The sequence below is a fragment of the Penicillium digitatum genome, chromosome 1 (genome assembly GCF_016767815.1).
Source record: "Penicillium digitatum chromosome 1, complete sequence".
Taxonomy (NCBI): Eukaryota; Fungi; Ascomycota; class Eurotiomycetes; order Eurotiales; family Aspergillaceae; genus Penicillium; species Penicillium digitatum.
In genome coordinates, this window is record NC_089384.1 from 3,865,060 (window position 1) to 3,882,037 (window position 16,978).

Below are 16,978 nucleotides of genomic sequence, written 5' to 3' on the forward strand. Positions count from 1 at the left end.
AGTAGGAGTAGTGGTTCTTCGACCCGCAGCTATCACTGTATGCACTGGAGATTTTCTTCAAGATATCAAGAGGTCTTTCAACAGCAATCAAGTTAAAAGGGTTTTCAATCACAAGCAAATTGCTGGCTCTTTAACATAACTCCACATCGTTTCTAAGTTACATGGGCCCCTTCATATCATCAATTCACACCTTAAGCCTTGACGATCACTTTATCCACATTTCTCCCTGTGATTTCGATCAGAGTATCCTGGATGTCTCCTTCAAAGGCAACATCCAGCCGAAGCTGTTCTTTCGGCCACAGAGTTACATAGTTGTCAGACCAATAAAGCGGTGCAATTTCCGCGTTTTCGGTTGCATTGATAGCTTTCAGGCGAATGAAAACTGCCGGTCCTGCAGATTGATTTTCAAGTACGACCTTAGCATGGGTCAACCCATCGTCTGTTGGCGACGCCACGCTGTTTAGCGAAGCCTTCAAAGTAGCCAGTTTCAGTGCCTCCAGCTTGGTGTATCTTGCATGATTGCTAACTGGTGTAGTGTACCAATTAGACTTTGACCAGTTCAAGACATCTGGAGTAGCAGAGAGCCAGTAAACATTGCGACTAATGATAGCTTGAGATTTGCAATCGCTGAGCGTGAGACGGAGGAAGCCAACGTCTTTGATTTTCTTAATTTCAGCAAGCATAACCACCAACTTTGAGGAGTGAGGCATCGTATTGCTCTCCACTGTGGCCACGAAGATTTCTTTGCCATGTGCATCAATTAAGTCTACCTTGACTTGCCTACTTCCGTAATTGCCAAGCGAGTGGTTAATCAACCAAATGTTATGGCTCTCGTAATCATAAGCCACGTGTTCTGCACGCGCTCCAACCTTGGTGCCGAAGTAAGCTGCCATAGGGCTAAGATAGTAATCAAATAACTGCCAATGCAGATTTGGCCAGGCACTGTTTAACATCCAATAAATGAGTCCCGTGGCAGGCCTTGTGGCATTTTGCCGGGCTCCGTAAGCTTCAAACTGCACTCGGGTGGCCTCATAATCTGCCATCTGGCTTTTGATGAGGTAGTCTTCAAGGCTAGATGGCTTTCCATATCGAGAAAATAGAGCCTTATTGTAGATCTTCCGGTCGTAAAATTGCGAATCATAGCGAGACATATGATATTGCTCTGCATTTGGTTCTTTCCAGAGTGTTTCCAGCTCGACATCAGACAAGAACTTTTTCAGGCTTCCCATCTCTGGGGTTCCGACTCCGGCACCTAATTCAGATCCAAAGCCGAACGCCGCTCCTTTTTTGTCGTGATACCAGTAGTTCGGGGGTACCCAATCGTACGGACCGTCCATCTTCATTCCGGATGGTCCAAGAGCTTCGGGGTAACCCCGCTTGCTGGCCGATGCAATGATTGGGTTGGGCCAATCCATCACGTTAAGGGCGTCTAGATAGATCTCGGTGGCCTGCTCATTTGGCCAGAAATCCGAGCCCACCAAAAATCCAAGCAACGAAGGATGGCTTTGCATCATCTCTGCCTCGTGCAGCATCGCTGCCTTCGCAACTGGGTAGTCTGCTTTCCCCCATTTGATACCGTCGGCTTCGTCATTGTACTATAGTCTCTTTTGTCGGTGGTCTTTCGTCTCAGATAAAGTCTTGGGAAGACTTACTGTCCATCCTTCCCATTTATCACAACATTCCCAACCCGCCAGAACCATCATCCCCATTTTATCTGCGAGATCATAGAGCTCTGGGTGCTCCTGTTTTCCCTCCAAGCGCACAGTGTTGAGTCCCATGTCTAGCATATAGGTAAAAATCTTCTGTACTCTGTCAATCTTAAATCTCAAAAAGATGTCCGGTCCATATCCAGCTCCAATCACCTGGAAAGGCTCGGCATTGACGGAAAATTCGGTATCATTGTGGTTGTTCACCTTCGATGATACATGGCGAATCCCAAATTGTTGGGGAATTGAAATATCTGACACAACCGTCTGCGGCTTTTGGATAGTTGCAGTGGCCTGTACTGTGTACAAAGGCTGCTTACCCCAAAGGGCAGGCCACCAAATGTCAGGGTTTAGAATTGACACGCTTATAGACACCGTCTTCTTTTCGTCTGGCTTCAAGTCAAACATCTCACTAATTTGCCCAGCTGCAGAGCCATCTGGCCCTTTGATGGTGCCTTTGATCAGTACCCGATGATCACTCGATTCGTGGTTGGTCAAATCACTTCTAAGGGTGACCCTCACCGACCCAGAGTTGGAGCCCGTAAAATTGGTGAGGACGCGGAACTGTGACATCGAGACCGCCCCAGTCTGAGAAACTTCCACATTTCGCCAAATGCCGGTGCCGTTGTCAGCTGGGTAGGGATTCCAGTCCACAAATCCCTGGGCAAAGTCGTGAAGATAGTTGGTTGGGTACACGCGAATGAGAAGACAATTGGCTCCATCCTCAACATACTCGGTCAAGTTGTACTGGTGGCCGCCATAGGTGCCTTGCTGCTGGTCACTTGATGCAATTAGCACTCCATTCAGATAGATGTCTGCCTTGGATGTGATTCCGTGTGTCTTGAGGGTATAATATTGGGCGGTAGATGGCTTCAGTATAAATTCTTCACGATAAATCCATGGTAAATCGAATGTGGAGGGATCAGCGACAGATTCCATGTTGTCCGAGTAGAACAAATCTGTCTCGCTGTATACCCCGTTCTCAATAAGCCCTGCCATGACAGTGCCACGAGCACCAACCCGATGCCACGATGAGACATCCTTTCCTGGTCTTGAGAGTATATCCATCCCACCTGATACTTTGGTCGACGATTGGAGGTACCATCCCGGGATAACAGCAATATCACCGGCAGAGGCGACAAGTGGTTTGGGGCCGGTGACAGTTGCACAAGCACAAGCACTGATACTCAGTGCTATGCAAAATTTACTCGTTTTTTTGAACATGATTATTTCGTTTGCTCTGGTTCTTCAAAGGCCAGCAGTGATGTTGAGCTCGTATAGAAAGAATGTATGCGACAGCTTGTTCATTTAAAACATTGTACGGATCAAATTAACACTACATCACGCGACTGAAGGTTTATACGACCGTGGGATTATAGGTTGTTTTGTTTGAATAATGTACTCCGACGACCTTCTGGGCTAAGACTAGTTGTAGTTGGTACGGGCATTTCGACAAACCTGCAATATTTCCCGGTTCTGCGTAGGATCACCAGGGGTACTTCCCAACAGAGTCGCTGGGGGACTTGGCTTTCCAACCTGTGGGAGTGATCGGAGTTCATTTCTGTTCCGATGAGAGAGAACGTACTGACCATTTTCCTATTCGGGCCTTGCCAAATTACCAGGCTCTTCTATTGTTAGCTTGGAGTCAGTTTTGGGGTTTTATGAAAGAGATTGTAGAACACTTGAAATGGTATGAAAAAATACTCTGAATTTCTTCTAAATAATGACAAGGTCCGCGCCTTTTAAGCAATCTGTGCGGACAATGCTGACTAAACATCACATATAGTTTATCTGTCTCGGCATGACGCCATTGAGGCATTTGTTCATGTCTCAGGGTGGCACCACACATCTCGACACACCCCCCAGTTTTTGAAGCTATTCAGAGCTTCAAGAACTGCTTCTTCCATCACTTTCTGGGATGATTCTGTCGCGAATTTCACGCATACCAAGCAGCTCCCGAAACACGTGTTGCTTCTGCTTTGGTAGCACCTTGGTGAGCCCATCTGCTGGCATAGCTGCAGTGGGAACCCAGTCCACATTGACTCGGCCTTCACTAACTTCTTGTTTCATCCAGCATCGGTTAATGTCCACATGTCGAAGCTTCGTATGCATTGCTGCCCCCTCCTTTGTCAATAGATCGACGGTTTGCTGGTTGTCGCACATGATGGAGAGTGGGTGATCTGGTTCGAATCCTAATGAATGGAGGACTCGGCGCCACCATTGGATGGTTTTTCCTGCTTCTGCGAGGGCAAGAAGTTCTGCTTCTGTGGTCGATGTCGTAACAGTCTGTTGTTTAGACGCTTTCCAGTCAATGGGGCCCCCGTACAGCTTACAAAGGTAACCTTCCGAGCTCTTCCGGTCTCGGTTGTCACCAAAAGAAGCATCACTTGCGAATTCAATTGACTTCGCAGCAAGGGATAGGCCAGGATTGTTTTCGGACTGTGTTGGATAAGCATCACGTGGTCGAGTACCGTACTCAATAGCCCAATACCTGGTCTCATAGAGGTACTGGATGATCCGATCGATAGCATCCATATGCTTGGGGCCGGGATTCGTCAGGAATTCTGCCACTTTGGATGTTGCTTTTGCGGCATCTGGTCTTGAAATGGTAGTGGCATACTGAGCAGATCCAACTTTGGCTTGGTATCCATGTATCTGGCTCGGTGTAGCCACTCCATCATATGGGACAAGAGGTTCAACTCCTAGTGGGGAGCCAACCTTTCTTGTGGTGACGAGGTTGTACTTGTTCGTCATGCTCTCAATGTAGCTATCTTGGCAGAGCCATAGCTTCTTCTGATCTCTGTCTCTGAGAATGCGGATATTCAGAAACCAGGTGGCATCCAATTCTCGCATTTCCCATTCCTTCTTTAGATCTTGATCCAACTTCGTAGCTTGCTTGGCGAAGTTGGGATGGTTAACAATGATGATGTCGTCAACATAAAAGAAGACAATGATGCCATTTGTTGTAAAAATGCAGGGGTCTTCTGGTACTGGGGTAAGCCTTAGGTTGACTAGTACCCGTGTTGCTTCCTGTTGCCATAGTCTTGGGGACATCCGAAGACCATACAGTGCTCGGTGAAGCATCCAGCAGTGCCCTTCCCGTTCGAATCCTGGGGGGCACTTGGTGTAGGTTTCACTTTGTAGGGACGAGTTTAAGAATGCCGTCACCACATCTCGCTGTCTCATGTCGAGGTCGAAGGCAGCGACCAGTGCAAATACAGCTCTCGCAGTTTTAACTGCTAGTGTGGCAGCTCTCTTTTCGTCGGTAGACAACCATTGTAAGTCACCTCGAACACAGATTCGTGCTTTGAACTTCTCGAGCACACCATTGGCGTCAAATTTATATGTGAACACCCACTTCAAGGGTAGGACCTGTGTGTTTTTTCGGTTCGGTGTCTGAACTTCTGTGTATGTCTCTTTTTTTTTCAATGTCTGTACCTCGAAGCTTGCTGCTGCCATGAATTCCTTGGCAAATCGATGGTTCTTCATTTGGATCCAGTTCTCAGGTGGTGGTGGAAGATCCTCTCTGTGTGGTTTCGTTTTAAACCTTTGATTCATGCTTGTTGTGAATGCATAAAGTAGGCTTGGTGGCTCTTCTTGAGCAAGTGAGAGGTATGTTGCATAGTCTGGATCGATCCTCGGCTTCCTGCTTCTTGTGCCAGTGACGATATTCGATGTTTCAATGCTCGCTGAGATGTCTCTCGGTGCTCGTTGTTGAGATGACAACTCTGGTGTTGGTGAGTATATCATCTCTCTCTGGAGTTGTCTCTCGATCTCCTCTTCTTCATCGACTGTCTCCACTCCCCCAGATCCGGTTGATTGTGGAACAGAGATCGGATCTGGCACTGATGCTGGGATTTGGGTTGACAAAATTGGAGAGGTTGAAACTATTGGTGATGATGGCGGTGATGGTTGTAGTGGTGAGAGATGTGGTGAGGCATCTCTTGGTGTATCCTCACTTCTTGTTTGCTCCCTTGGTCTCATAGTGGACTGCGGGGTCAATGGGAGATCGGATGCTGCTTTTGAACTTGCTAGCACTGGGGTTCTTTCTCTCTCCACCACCTCTGTGTCTTCTCCTTGATTGGTATGCTCGGTTTCATCATGAAGAGCTATCCTTGCTATTGACTTTGGCATCCTCGATTGGATGCTCATTTCAACTTGTGCTTCTTCCATGGTAAGCACGGTTGGCTGCACGCCTAGTCCCTGTGACATGGTACTAATAGCGTCTTCTGAGTCAGGTAGTGGCCTCGATTTTGAATACCGTCTTGTTTCGTCAAACACAGCATCTCTGACAATTTCAACCTTTCCAATACCGGTTTTTCCTTTGTGTGGAAACCAGATCTTGTATAGATTTTTCGAGACATACCCGACAAGATATCCTATCTCCGCTCTTGGCGCCATTTTTTCTGACTGCACTCGCTTTAGGATTCTCGAGTACACCAAGCAGCCATATAACCTCACATTCGAGAGGTTAATCACTTGATCCTTAACACCATCTGGTGCGGCATGCTTTAGCAATTCATTCCATGGAATCATCCACTTGTTGTTCATTTTTGTGGGTACTCTGTTCAGTATATACGCTGCTGCGTACACTGCTTCAGGCCAAAGGTGTCGGGGAAGATCGGTGTCATTGATGAGGGCTCTTGCAGTTCGTACAACCACTCCCCCAGATCTTTCGGCGGGACCATTCATCTCTGGTAGGCCTGGTGGTGAGTGTTCAATGGTACACCCTTCGGCCTCTATCATGGATTCCACTTCGTTGCCAGCACTTCTTTCATTGTCATAGTGAAAGACCCTGATTTCAATCTTTAACCAGTTTTTCACTAGTGCTATGAATTTTCTGACGGCCATTTGACACTCGTTCTTCTTTGTGTGTGTGAACACAAAGTGGCATCTAATACCATCAAGATAGAAGTGCGTTAACCAAATATGACCATTGTGTGCTGTTTGGTTTTGTACCAAGTCGAAGTGTACCCTTCCGAACACACCATATGCTTGGCCTATCTTCCTGCGAGAGATCTGCTTTGGCGCATCTGCCAATTGACAAGCTTCACATACCTGCTTCTTCTTGCCAGGGTTGCTTTCAATGGTGATGCCCTCAGTCATCTCTGCAAGCTTTTCGATACGCTCGGTCCCAACGTGACCAAGGCGTCTATGCCAGGTATGAATAGATCCTTCGGATCTTGGTTCTTGAGCTGATTTCTTCGTGGCGAGGATCAAGTTTTCAGGTGACAACTTAGGGTATTGAAAACCCTTTGGCTGTGTTAGCCAAGTCAACTTCTGGTCCTGGTACACTTGGTATACCTGTCTCCCTTCAGTGGTTTCAATGCAGTTGCTCCTGAAATTAACGAGCAAGCTGGCTTTCATCATCAATCCATGGGATATCAGATTACTGTGGAAGTTCGGAGAGTATCTTGTGTTATACAACTCCATCCTCACTGGGTTCTTTGTGACCGGGCTAACACCATAGATGACTATAGTGCCGATTCCTTTGACACTTGTTTCTGTGTCACCTACCTTCACTACGCTCTGGGCGTCCTCGAAAGTCACAAATAACCTTCGGTCATTGCACACATGAACCTGTGCGCCGGTGTCGACTACCCACCTTTTTTCGGTTGGTATCTCACTGATTTTGGTGGGTATGGCCGGGGTGGTGAAAAAACCAAAAGCTTCTCCTCCAAGCGTAACATTTGCTTGTTCGGTGGGTTTCTTGCTCTGGCTCATTTCTGTTCTCTCCTTTTCAACAAGAGCTTTCCAGGTAGGGTTCGCTTTCATAGCTTTCTCCCATTTCTGTCTTGCTGACGCTACTGGTTTGTAGTTCTTTGGTCGTATGTCTTCAAAGATTTCCCAGCATTTCCATGGTTGGTGTTTTTTGAAACCCCTTCCGCAAGGGCATGCTCTGTCTCCTAGGGGTGTCTCTTCTTGCTTTGTTTCATTGGGCTTCACTTCTTCATGACCTTGCCATGTTGCAAAGACTGCTTTTGAGATCCCCCTTTGGCTAGCTTGCTTGCCGTATGTGATCTTCCAATGAGCTTTATACCGATTAAGAAGCTCAGTGAATTCGATGTCACCCTTGTCTTGCAATCTCAAGACCCATGTCTCATGAAAGTTAGGTGACATGACGGAGATTGCATCAAGAAATTGGTTCTTAACATCGTTTGCTTCTGGCATTTTGGCTCGCTTGCACCACTTTTGCATTGTCTCCCAACTGGTAAGCCACTTGTCGATATCGGTGTTTCGATCTAGTCCTCGGTCTAGTTGGCGCCATTGCTGACGAAGCCCAGCGACGTACGTCGGATCGTTTTCTGGAGCGAATCTTTGAGACAAATTGTGAAGCAAATCCCATGGAGTTTCATACTCGACAATCATGGGTTGATATGTTGGGTGAACTGTGCTCCTAATCGCTGCGACTACCAATCCTAACCCTTTTTTCTTTTGGGTATAGATCGCATTCTTTGCGACCCATTCGTCTTGAAGAAGTCTCTTCACGTCGACCCAGTCATCTTTGTACTTTGCTCTTGCTTCGTCAATGGAGAGCACTTCGGCAGGTGGTGTCAACGGCAATGGTGCCGTTTCTTGGGATGGATCACACAACTCCCACACATTGTATATGGTTGCAATTGACTTTATGTAGGGTAGCCATGAATCCCACGTCGTTGTATCCTTTAGGATGACGCGGGTGGATACTCCCGCGGAGAGATGATCATCCATGTCTTCGTCGTTGTTGTTGATTTATCTCCGTTTCTTTACTTCGGTTTCAGGGGTTGCCTCGGTGATTTGAGATGAATTCTCTTATGTGTACCGAGGGCGAGGAGGAAAAATGATCTTTTCTTTTTAATGGAACAAAGCCGGGCTCATAACTGAAAGAGATTGTAGAACACTTGAAATGGTATGAAAAAATACTCTGAATTTCTTCTAAATAATGACAAGGTCCGCGCCTTTTAAGCAATCTGTGCGGACAATGCTGACTAAACATCACATATAGTTTATCTGTCTCGGCATGACGCCATTGAGGCATTTGTTCATGTCTCAGGGTGGCACCACACATCTCGACATTTTATCTTGCCGTGGATATCAACTTTTTTATATCAAATGCAAGGTCTGAAACCAAAAAAAAAAATAAAAATAAAAGGGTTGCTCCATATGTAGCAATGTGGAATTATGGAAATGGCAAGCTGTCCAGAACTATGATTTTTGTAGAAGTTCATGCCTGATCAATCAGGCACAGACTCAGGCCTTAATTTTTCCAGGCACCAAGGCAATTGGGCCCCCAGGCTCCAATCAATTTTCGTCTCACTCGGCAAGTGATCAATCTTCTTGTAGACCTCGGAAGACTCGCATATTTCAACTCTTTGAATAAAAAATCAAGTGCCTAGGGGCTAGCTTAGAAAAGTTATTCTTGCAACTTGTAACTATAGCCCCCCTCAGGGGGTTCCCCTGTATGCCGAGAACTTGTAGGCTCTTACCCCTACGTTCTACGATAACTCCTTCAACGTCTGTTTCAGAGCGACACGACAGTCCGCCAGATGAGAGAAAAGAAACAACACAATTGTACTCCTCTAATTCACTAGTGCAAGGACAAGCGATAGGGCGTGGGCCCTACCAGACAGGGGTACATGTGACAACACCGGAATGCGTCAATTGTTGCATCGCGTTCGTTTGCGGCCCTAGACTGCCCTGTCTACGCCCTTTATCCACCGTTTCCTCCTATAATCAATCATACGCCTCTCTGATTTGCTGACTTCCCTCGCTTGATCAAATTGCTCTGTTTGACAGCTGCTCTGGAATGTCACGGCAGTCCCTTATCGTGGAGCACCAGCCAGGAAACCATGGAAATGAGAGACTGCGTGTTGCACTCTTGTCGTCCTCTCATCCAATCTGGATAAAACCACAATGGAATTGTGGATTTCAGGCTTGATGCAGTCAAACGTCAAAGGTGCGCTGATGCAATTCCCCCTGTAGGAGGTGCAAATGATCCGGGGAACCACACCTTGTTACCATGCCAGTGCTCCTAGACGGCCGGAATGTGATCGTCCAATCCACACATATACATCCCCCTCTCATTTCCATGTTAAGGAGTCTGACGGTAGTTGGGTAGCGTTTCTTCATCTCTCTATATCCTCATCTCGCCAACGATTGGGGGCAAGATAAGCTATCAACCCTTCCCACATCTTGAGACTCATGATTGTGTCAACAAGCAATTGATTTCTCTTCTTCTTCAAAACTGCACTGGTTCTTGGGGGCGTGCCGCTACCGACCTTTGATAGCGTCTCTGAAAAATTCAAACTAAGCTGTTCCTTCTCAAACCAAGCTCGAAGGCAGTTTCTATAATCTTTTGCCATACGGCCAATCGGTACATAAGTTACCATGCGTGTTCTCAATTACGCATCACAACGTTCATGGATGGGTCTGCTGGCAGCAGCTCTACTGGGCACTACAACTGTGCAAGCGATAGAGCTGGATCTAGAGGATGGAGGTAGGTTTAATACTCTGTCGCATGTCTATGAGCAACAAATAATGGAGAGTCAAAGATTCTATCAGAAACGCAGCCAAAGAGGTCGCTACCAACATGATGAGCTACTACACTGGTATGAATCCTGGTGACAATCCAGGCAATTTGCCGGATCCATACTACTGGTGGGAGGCCGGTGCAATGTTCAACGCCCTCATCGATTACTGGTTCTATACGGGCGATGATACTTGGAACAACATCACGATGCAAGCTATGCTCTGGCAGGCGGGAGAGAACAAAGCGTTCATGCCGGCCAACCAGAGTAAAACCGAGGGAAATGATGATCAGGTTTTTTGGGGCTTTGCTGCTATGACCGCAGCGGAACGAAACTTTCCAAACCCGCCAGAAGACCAACCCCAATGGCTGGAAATGGCCCAGGCTGTCTTCAACACTCAGGCTCCCCGTTGGGACACTTCTTCGTGTGGTGGTGGCTTGCGCTGGCAAATTTTTACCTGGAACAATGGCTACAATTACAAGAACACTATCTCCACTGGCGGATTCTTTAATCTTGCTTCGCGTCTGGCAAAGTACACCAAGAATCAAACATACCATGACTGGGCTGAAAAGGCTTGGGACTGGACTACCGAAGTTGGATTCAGGACCCCCGAGTATCGCTTCTGGGATGGAGCTAGTGACCTCACTGAGTGCAAGCCAATCAACCAGATTGAATGGACTTACAACGCTGGAGTGTTTTTGCTTGGCGCAGCTAACATGTATAATTTGGTAAGTGCACTCTACCTGTTGATACCTTCTAAGCATTGCTTAACACTTTGGACAGACCGAAGATCCAAAATGGAAGGAGCGGACTGAGAGGATCATTGATGCTTCCGGTGTTTTCTTCTCTCGGGACCCACCCAATGTCATGTACGAACGAGCCTGTGAGACCGTCAATACTTGCATGGTCGACCAGCGGTCTTTCAAGGGATATCTGTCCCGCTGGATGGCTCAAACTGCTCAGATGGCCCCCTTCGCATACGACACAATTATGAAACGTCTCAAGGCCTCTGCTCTGGCAGCTGCCAAAACTTGCACCGGGGGTATCAATAAAAATGTGTGTGGCCTCAGATGGACAGAGCAAAAATGGGACAAGACGAAAGACTTTGGTCAGCAGATGGCTGCCCTTGAAGTCATCCAAGCGAATCTGATCACGCGTGTGGCAGCCCCTGTCACCAACGATGATGGTGGAACAAGCAAAGGGAACCCTAATGCAGGTTCTAAGCCCAAAAAGAAGATTCCGCCCGGTCTTGACTACGACATAACTTCAGGTGACAAGGCTGGTGCAGGAATTTTGACCGTGCTGTTTATGATTGGCATTGGCGGTTCCACTGGGTGGCTGATTTGGGATTGAACCTGGTTTTGCTCTTCAAGTACTCTGTTTTGGCTTTTTGTTGTCCCATGTCGCTCTTACGACTTTCCGATTCTCTTACATTCATTTCTAGACTGGTTAGTGGCATTTTGTGAATAATTTTTGGAATCCAACATATCAATCTCGCTCTGAATTGCCCTGTTCTATCTGCCCAGATTCCTCGAAGGCCGTCAATCCCATCCTTACGATGCAAACCGGACATGCTGATTAACGGGGATATGAATCCGCGCATACATATGTGCTTGATCCTCGACGAAATCAGGCGGTTGACTTTGAGATCGGTAGAAACAGGAGTTGCATGCATTGCAATCACGGAGTAATTTGCATTTCCACAGCTTCTTGTCTCGGCGTGACTTCAGCATTCCCAACGAGGCCTCTTACATGATTTCCATACAATGACTATCGAGAAAGAGCGTTGCCTAGACTTTTGCAATACAATTCTTCAAAGTACGGGCTCAGTCATGGACTATTCCTCAGTCGAGACTCCCGTGCACTGTAAAGCAGGGGTGGTGGTCAACGAAGGCACTGATTTCCACGTCGAGGTACGAATTGCCCCCGCGCCACGGCCAGGTAGGATTCCAATCAGATTTGAAAAATAACAAATTTTTCAATCTTCAAATGTTCACAATCTCCGATGCTCTGGTGTATTTCACGACGATATTTTGACCAGGCTGAACTACACCGAAGTGTGCTCATCCGATATCCACATGATTCAGGGAGACCTAGGTCTCCGTTTATGTCAGCCTTCGGTGTGCGATCTCCGGGACATGAAGTTGTGGGTGTGGTGGTCAACGTTGGAGCTAACTTGAAAGATCTTCAAGTTGAGCGATAAAGATGGAATCAAGTCAATGATTGATCCATGTGGTTCCTGTGCAGCTTTCTTGAGTCTACCATTAACAAGGTAAAATTTGTAAACACACTGTGACACACTTGGCTTCAATTTGATGTGATGCGCACAGATAATGTCCTGCATTTACTGTAAAATACTCGAATGACTCAAAAAAAAGTCCAAAAATGCTCACACTCGGAGTCGAACCGAGGATCTCATGATTACTAGTCATGCGCTTTACCACTAAGCCATGCGAGCTTATTTGTGTTACATTAGAGATGAGAGTGTATGATAGAGACACTAATCAAAAACACAGCAGATGAAGAAAAAATGGACTCGCGGGGAATCGAACCCCGGACCACTCCCATGCTAAGGGAGTATTATACCACTAAACCACAAGCCCAACTTGATGAAGCAATTTGCGTATTAACGCTACAACAGCCTTTGCTAAACTTTGTGCCACACTCTTTACCTCTCAACGACGCATTTAAAGGTAATGTTCCAAAAACCTTGCAAAACTCTCATTATCACCTCAATTGTGCGGGCCGTGACTTCTTCTGGGGATCTACATGCGCATGATAGCAATCCTCCCCAGCCTTCCTCCCGAGGGGACACCACTACGGAGCATTAACAGCCCCTCAGTTACAAGATAGGCACTTCGGTATGACGTGATCGCCAAATGTAGCGAAATCGCTGTCAATCTCTTCGGCTTAAGGTTTAACTAGTCTGAATGAATACGTGGATTGACATGCTTTCCCCGTATGGGACCTGCAGGTGCATATTGTGGAGAAGCGGGGGACTACCCCGGGCAGCTGCAATCAGACATTGCAACAACTCCTTACTAGCTACTTCTTCCCGCTTATCAGTATCCTTAAGGGTTAATTATGTGACGCGGTGGCACTGGGCGCATTGCAACGGACTTTATTTGAGTTTGACGCCATTCATCCAGCACTGCTCCCATGGGTCGACAATTAGCCGGCCGGCACACCCACTGGCGTCTGAGGGGGAAGCCTCATTTGAGGGGGAATCTTTGTTATTTAAAAGGACCCCTTCCAACGTGTGAGACAAAAAGACTGTCCCTTCGTCTCAACAGAAATGCGAGCACCGTTCATCTCACTTGCGGCTTTGGCTGTGTCTGTACAGGCACAGGAAGTATACGTGACAACAACCGGTTACTCGGCTAGATCACAATGTACACAATCAGATGTGCCCCCAGATTACCGCTTTCAGCCATTCTCCTATACCTTGAATGAGACAGTGCGGTAAGAAATATTTTGACCTAGTTTACACCATCCTTTGCTAATTAAAATATGAGATATGCAACCTCGGTTCCTTCCCCGACGACAACACGGAAATATGCCCCACCTTATACAGACATTGCCAAGGATTTGACCACTAGCTGGTCAACCTCAACCTGGGGTAGTTGGGTTCCAGGGCAAACCAGTATCAGCGCAACTGACACGAAGGACCCATATGGACAAGTAGCATGGTCCTCGATGTGGCTACAGGCAGATCTTCACAACTACGTATGTCGTATGCTTTTACTTCTTCTTAAAAAAAAATCAACAGAGACGATGCTCACTCTCTCAGACCACCACTGGATTATTCTCAACAACTGTTAGTCCCACACCTGTGCCCAGCAGTGAGCTAGTCTTTCCACCACGCGACTATTTTGGCCCCACCGACTGCTATAATTTCCCCAAAGACTTTATCTTTGGAGTTGCAGGAAGTGCGGCCCAAATTGAAGGTGCAATTGGGTTGGATGGTCGGGGGCCCTCGTTGTTGGAGAAATTAGAACCCGACAGCAAGCCAAAGGACTACATCACCAACGAAAACTATTTCTTGTATAAGCAAGATATACAGCGACTGGCTGCAATAGGTGTGGAGTATTATAGCTTTACAATTCCCTGGACGCGGATTTTGCCCTTTGCTCTGCCAGGAACACCTGTCAATCAACAAGCCATTGATCACTATAATGACGTGATTGACACAGTGCTAGATGCAGGAATGAAGGTAAAAAATTCCCAAATATCTCGGCTGATGCCCGTTGAGCTCTAGGATTCTAACGCTTATCGCAGCCAGTGGTTACAATGCTTCATTTCGACAGTCCTTTGATGTTTGTCGCCAGCGATAATATCACGAAACACCCAGACATTGGCTACAACAATGGCGGTTATCAGAATGAAACTTTTGTCGACGCTTTTGTCAACTATGGAAAGGTATTATTTCTAGTCCCCAACTCATCAATCCTTACGCAAGTCTGATATGGTTTACTTCCCAGATTCTGCTCTCTCATTATGCAGACCGAGTCCCAATATGGGTGACCTTCAATGAGCCCCTGCTTTACGCATTCAATTTCAAAGGAGCGGACCACGTTGTCAAGGCACATGCTCAGATCTATCACTTCTATCATGATACATTGAAGGCTACAGGGAAAATTGGGATAAAGTTCAATGATAACTTTGGAGTGCCTCAAGATCCGAAAAATTCTAGCCATGTCCTGGCAGCTGATCGCTTCCAAGAAATGCAACTGGGTATCTTCGCAAACCCAATCTTCTTGGGTAAGCAATATCCAAAGTCCGTGTTAGAAACACTCCCGGGAGCCAAGCCTTTGAGCAAATCCGAACTGAACCACATCCACAACACATCCGACTTTTTCGGGATCGATCCGTACACCGCTACGGTAGTTTCTCCGGCCGATGAAGGCTTCAAGGCTTGCGCTGCCAATCGATCAAGTTCGAATGAGCTTTTCCCATATTGCGTCAAGCAAGAAACAAAGAATATCTACGGATGGAACATTGGGTATCGCTCTGGGTCCTACGTCTATATTACACCGACGCATTTACGAGAATATCTCTTCTATCTGTGGAACACTTTTAGAACCCCAATTCTGGTGTCAGAATTTGGGTTTCCGGTACACGCAGAAGCAGAACGGGAGGAGCTCTCTGATCAGCTTTTTGACTCTCCACGCAGTGTCTATTATCTTTCCTTCATGTCTGAAATTCTCAAGTCAATATATGAAGATGGTGTGCATGTTATGGGAGCCCTTGCTTGGAGTTTCGTCGACAATTGGGAATTTGGAGACTACGCGCAGCAATTTGGCATTCAAGCGGTCAATCGTACAACCCAGCAGCGATACTACAAGAAGAGCTTCTTTGACCTGGTTGATTTTGTGAAAACTCGACACCTGAACAAAGATTGATGTGTTCCGTGGCAAATGCCAGGTAGCTAGTGGCAAATCTAGGGTAGACTTGCGGAATGAGCAGATTGCATTGCACTTTTACAACAACCGAATGTAGCAGTGAGAAAGGAAATTGGTACGTATGTCTCCTCCGCGCGGTACAAAGTAATCCCTTTCTTTCCAATTCTTAGTTTCGGCCCCTCTTTCGTTTCTTTGTCTAATCACCAAGGGGTGTCCTTGACATCATATTCATTTGGAGCCTCTCGTCTTAACGCGAAAGTGACAGGAAAGCGCACGATACAAGACGTGGTGCAGTAACATTGGCATTGAAAGTCTTGTTTAGATTGTCCCTATCAAATAAGTATTATAGTGGATGTTCTGGGAATAAATCCAAGTTACGTTCCTTCTGGTCTGGGAAGTGACCAGTCACTCGGCCCCGCGTTGTTGACCAAATAGTCGAGTCCTCTCCATTGCAGCTGGCGCTCTACTGCTGCCACACTATCTTTCACACTTGTTTCATCAGTGACATTTAAATTGACGATCTGGGTTGGCCCTGATGAAGCACTTACAACTTTCTTCAATCGAACTGAATCCTCTTGGCGCGTGGTGGTGATGACTGTCCCCACCTCTGTTTTGAGCAATATCGCTAGACGGGTGATCAGTGCCAACCTGAGCCCTCGAGCGAGGTCATATTTTACGAAGGGGGTGTTTAGAGACGGTCGAATAGCAGCATAGGATGGGGGGTTTAAAGAGCAATGATTACGGAGAAAACATGATGAAACGTCAGGTGAGTTGCCTCCTAGTCGACTGCTTGATGTTTAAATTACCTGGGTAGACATCTGGATTTTCGCTACTAATTCCACCAATTTCTGGTCGTATAAAAACTTCTTGGACCGTAGATAGGTCATTGGGCATCTACCAACGCGTGGTGTGGTGCCTCATGCTTGTGTGTAAAGCCGTACAGAAAATTGTCGGAAAATGTTGTAGTATCCAATTTTGGTCTATGGAGAAGTAGGTTAGGGTGTTTTGGAGGGAATTTTCTTGTATTGATGCTATAACCCATCTGCCAAAAAAGCACCAGTGTCAGTAGAGGTATATATATTGCTTTGTGACATCGACACTTCCCACACCATTGACTTTTATAGCCCCGTGAATCTTTTTCAACGGCAAGCCAGTCACTAGAATTCCTGCTATTTACATATAATTGGAACAGAAAAGTCAACTTCATGTGGCATGCAAGTAGTAGTCTTTCTCACTGTCAGGGACGATCACGTGTGACTTACGTCACCGAACTGAGGTCCCGAGCAGGTCGTCCGCTTGTTCTTCTTCCCTCTTGCTCTCAAGACATTGGTTTTGCAAATTTTCACAGAGAGGTGAATCTTTA

At 46.6% G+C, this 16,978-nt stretch overlaps 4 protein-coding genes and 2 non-coding genes across 6 annotated transcripts; 2 read left to right on the forward strand and 4 right to left on the reverse strand.

The window, feature by feature from the left end:
• Nucleotides 1–191: 191 nt before the first annotated feature.
• Nucleotides 192–2,930, reverse strand: Pdw03_3657 (Glycosyl hydrolase, putative; the record flags this gene model as incomplete). The annotated part of the gene is made up of 2 exons (XM_014676469.1): nucleotides 192–1,595; nucleotides 1,653–2,930. 2 exons carry the CDS (start codon nucleotides 2,928–2,930, stop codon nucleotides 192–194), a joined length of 2,682 nt encoding a protein of 893 aa, XP_014531955.1.
• Nucleotides 2,931–6,625: 3,695 nt separating this feature from the next.
• On the reverse strand, nucleotides 6,626–7,139 carry Pdw03_3658 (Polynucleotidyl transferase, ribonuclease H fold; the record flags this gene model as incomplete). Its single annotated transcript, XM_066100556.1, has 3 exons — nucleotides 6,626–6,706; nucleotides 6,765–6,959; nucleotides 7,011–7,139. 3 exons carry the CDS (start codon nucleotides 7,137–7,139, stop codon nucleotides 6,626–6,628), a joined length of 405 nt encoding a protein of 134 aa, XP_065955956.1.
• Nucleotides 7,140–10,073: 2,934 nt separating this feature from the next.
• On the forward strand, nucleotides 10,074–11,566 carry Pdw03_3659 (Cell wall glycosyl hydrolase Dfg5, putative; the record flags this gene model as incomplete). The annotated part of the gene is made up of 3 exons (XM_066100557.1): nucleotides 10,074–10,182; nucleotides 10,238–10,941; nucleotides 10,997–11,566. The coding sequence occupies 3 exons, from the start codon at nucleotides 10,074–10,076 to the stop codon at nucleotides 11,564–11,566; spliced, it is 1,383 nt and encodes a 460-aa protein (XP_065955957.1).
• Nucleotides 11,567–12,599: 1,033 nt separating this feature from the next.
• Pdw03_tRNA52 lies at nucleotides 12,600–12,671 on the reverse strand. Its single transcript has one exon. It is a non-coding gene; the product is annotated as a tRNA-Thr (tRNA).
• A 73-nt stretch (nucleotides 12,672–12,744) lies between these two features.
• Nucleotides 12,745–12,816, reverse strand: Pdw03_tRNA51. The gene has a single exon. It is a non-coding gene; the product is annotated as a tRNA-Ala (tRNA).
• Nucleotides 12,817–13,508: 692 nt separating this feature from the next.
• Pdw03_3660 (Glycoside hydrolase, family 1) lies at nucleotides 13,509–15,615 on the forward strand (the record flags this gene model as incomplete). The annotated part of the gene is made up of 5 exons (XM_014676467.2): nucleotides 13,509–13,675; nucleotides 13,729–13,939; nucleotides 14,004–14,426; nucleotides 14,492–14,632; nucleotides 14,695–15,615. 5 exons carry the CDS (start codon nucleotides 13,509–13,511, stop codon nucleotides 15,613–15,615), a joined length of 1,863 nt encoding a protein of 620 aa, XP_014531953.2.
• Nucleotides 15,616–16,978: the final 1,363 nt, after the last annotated feature.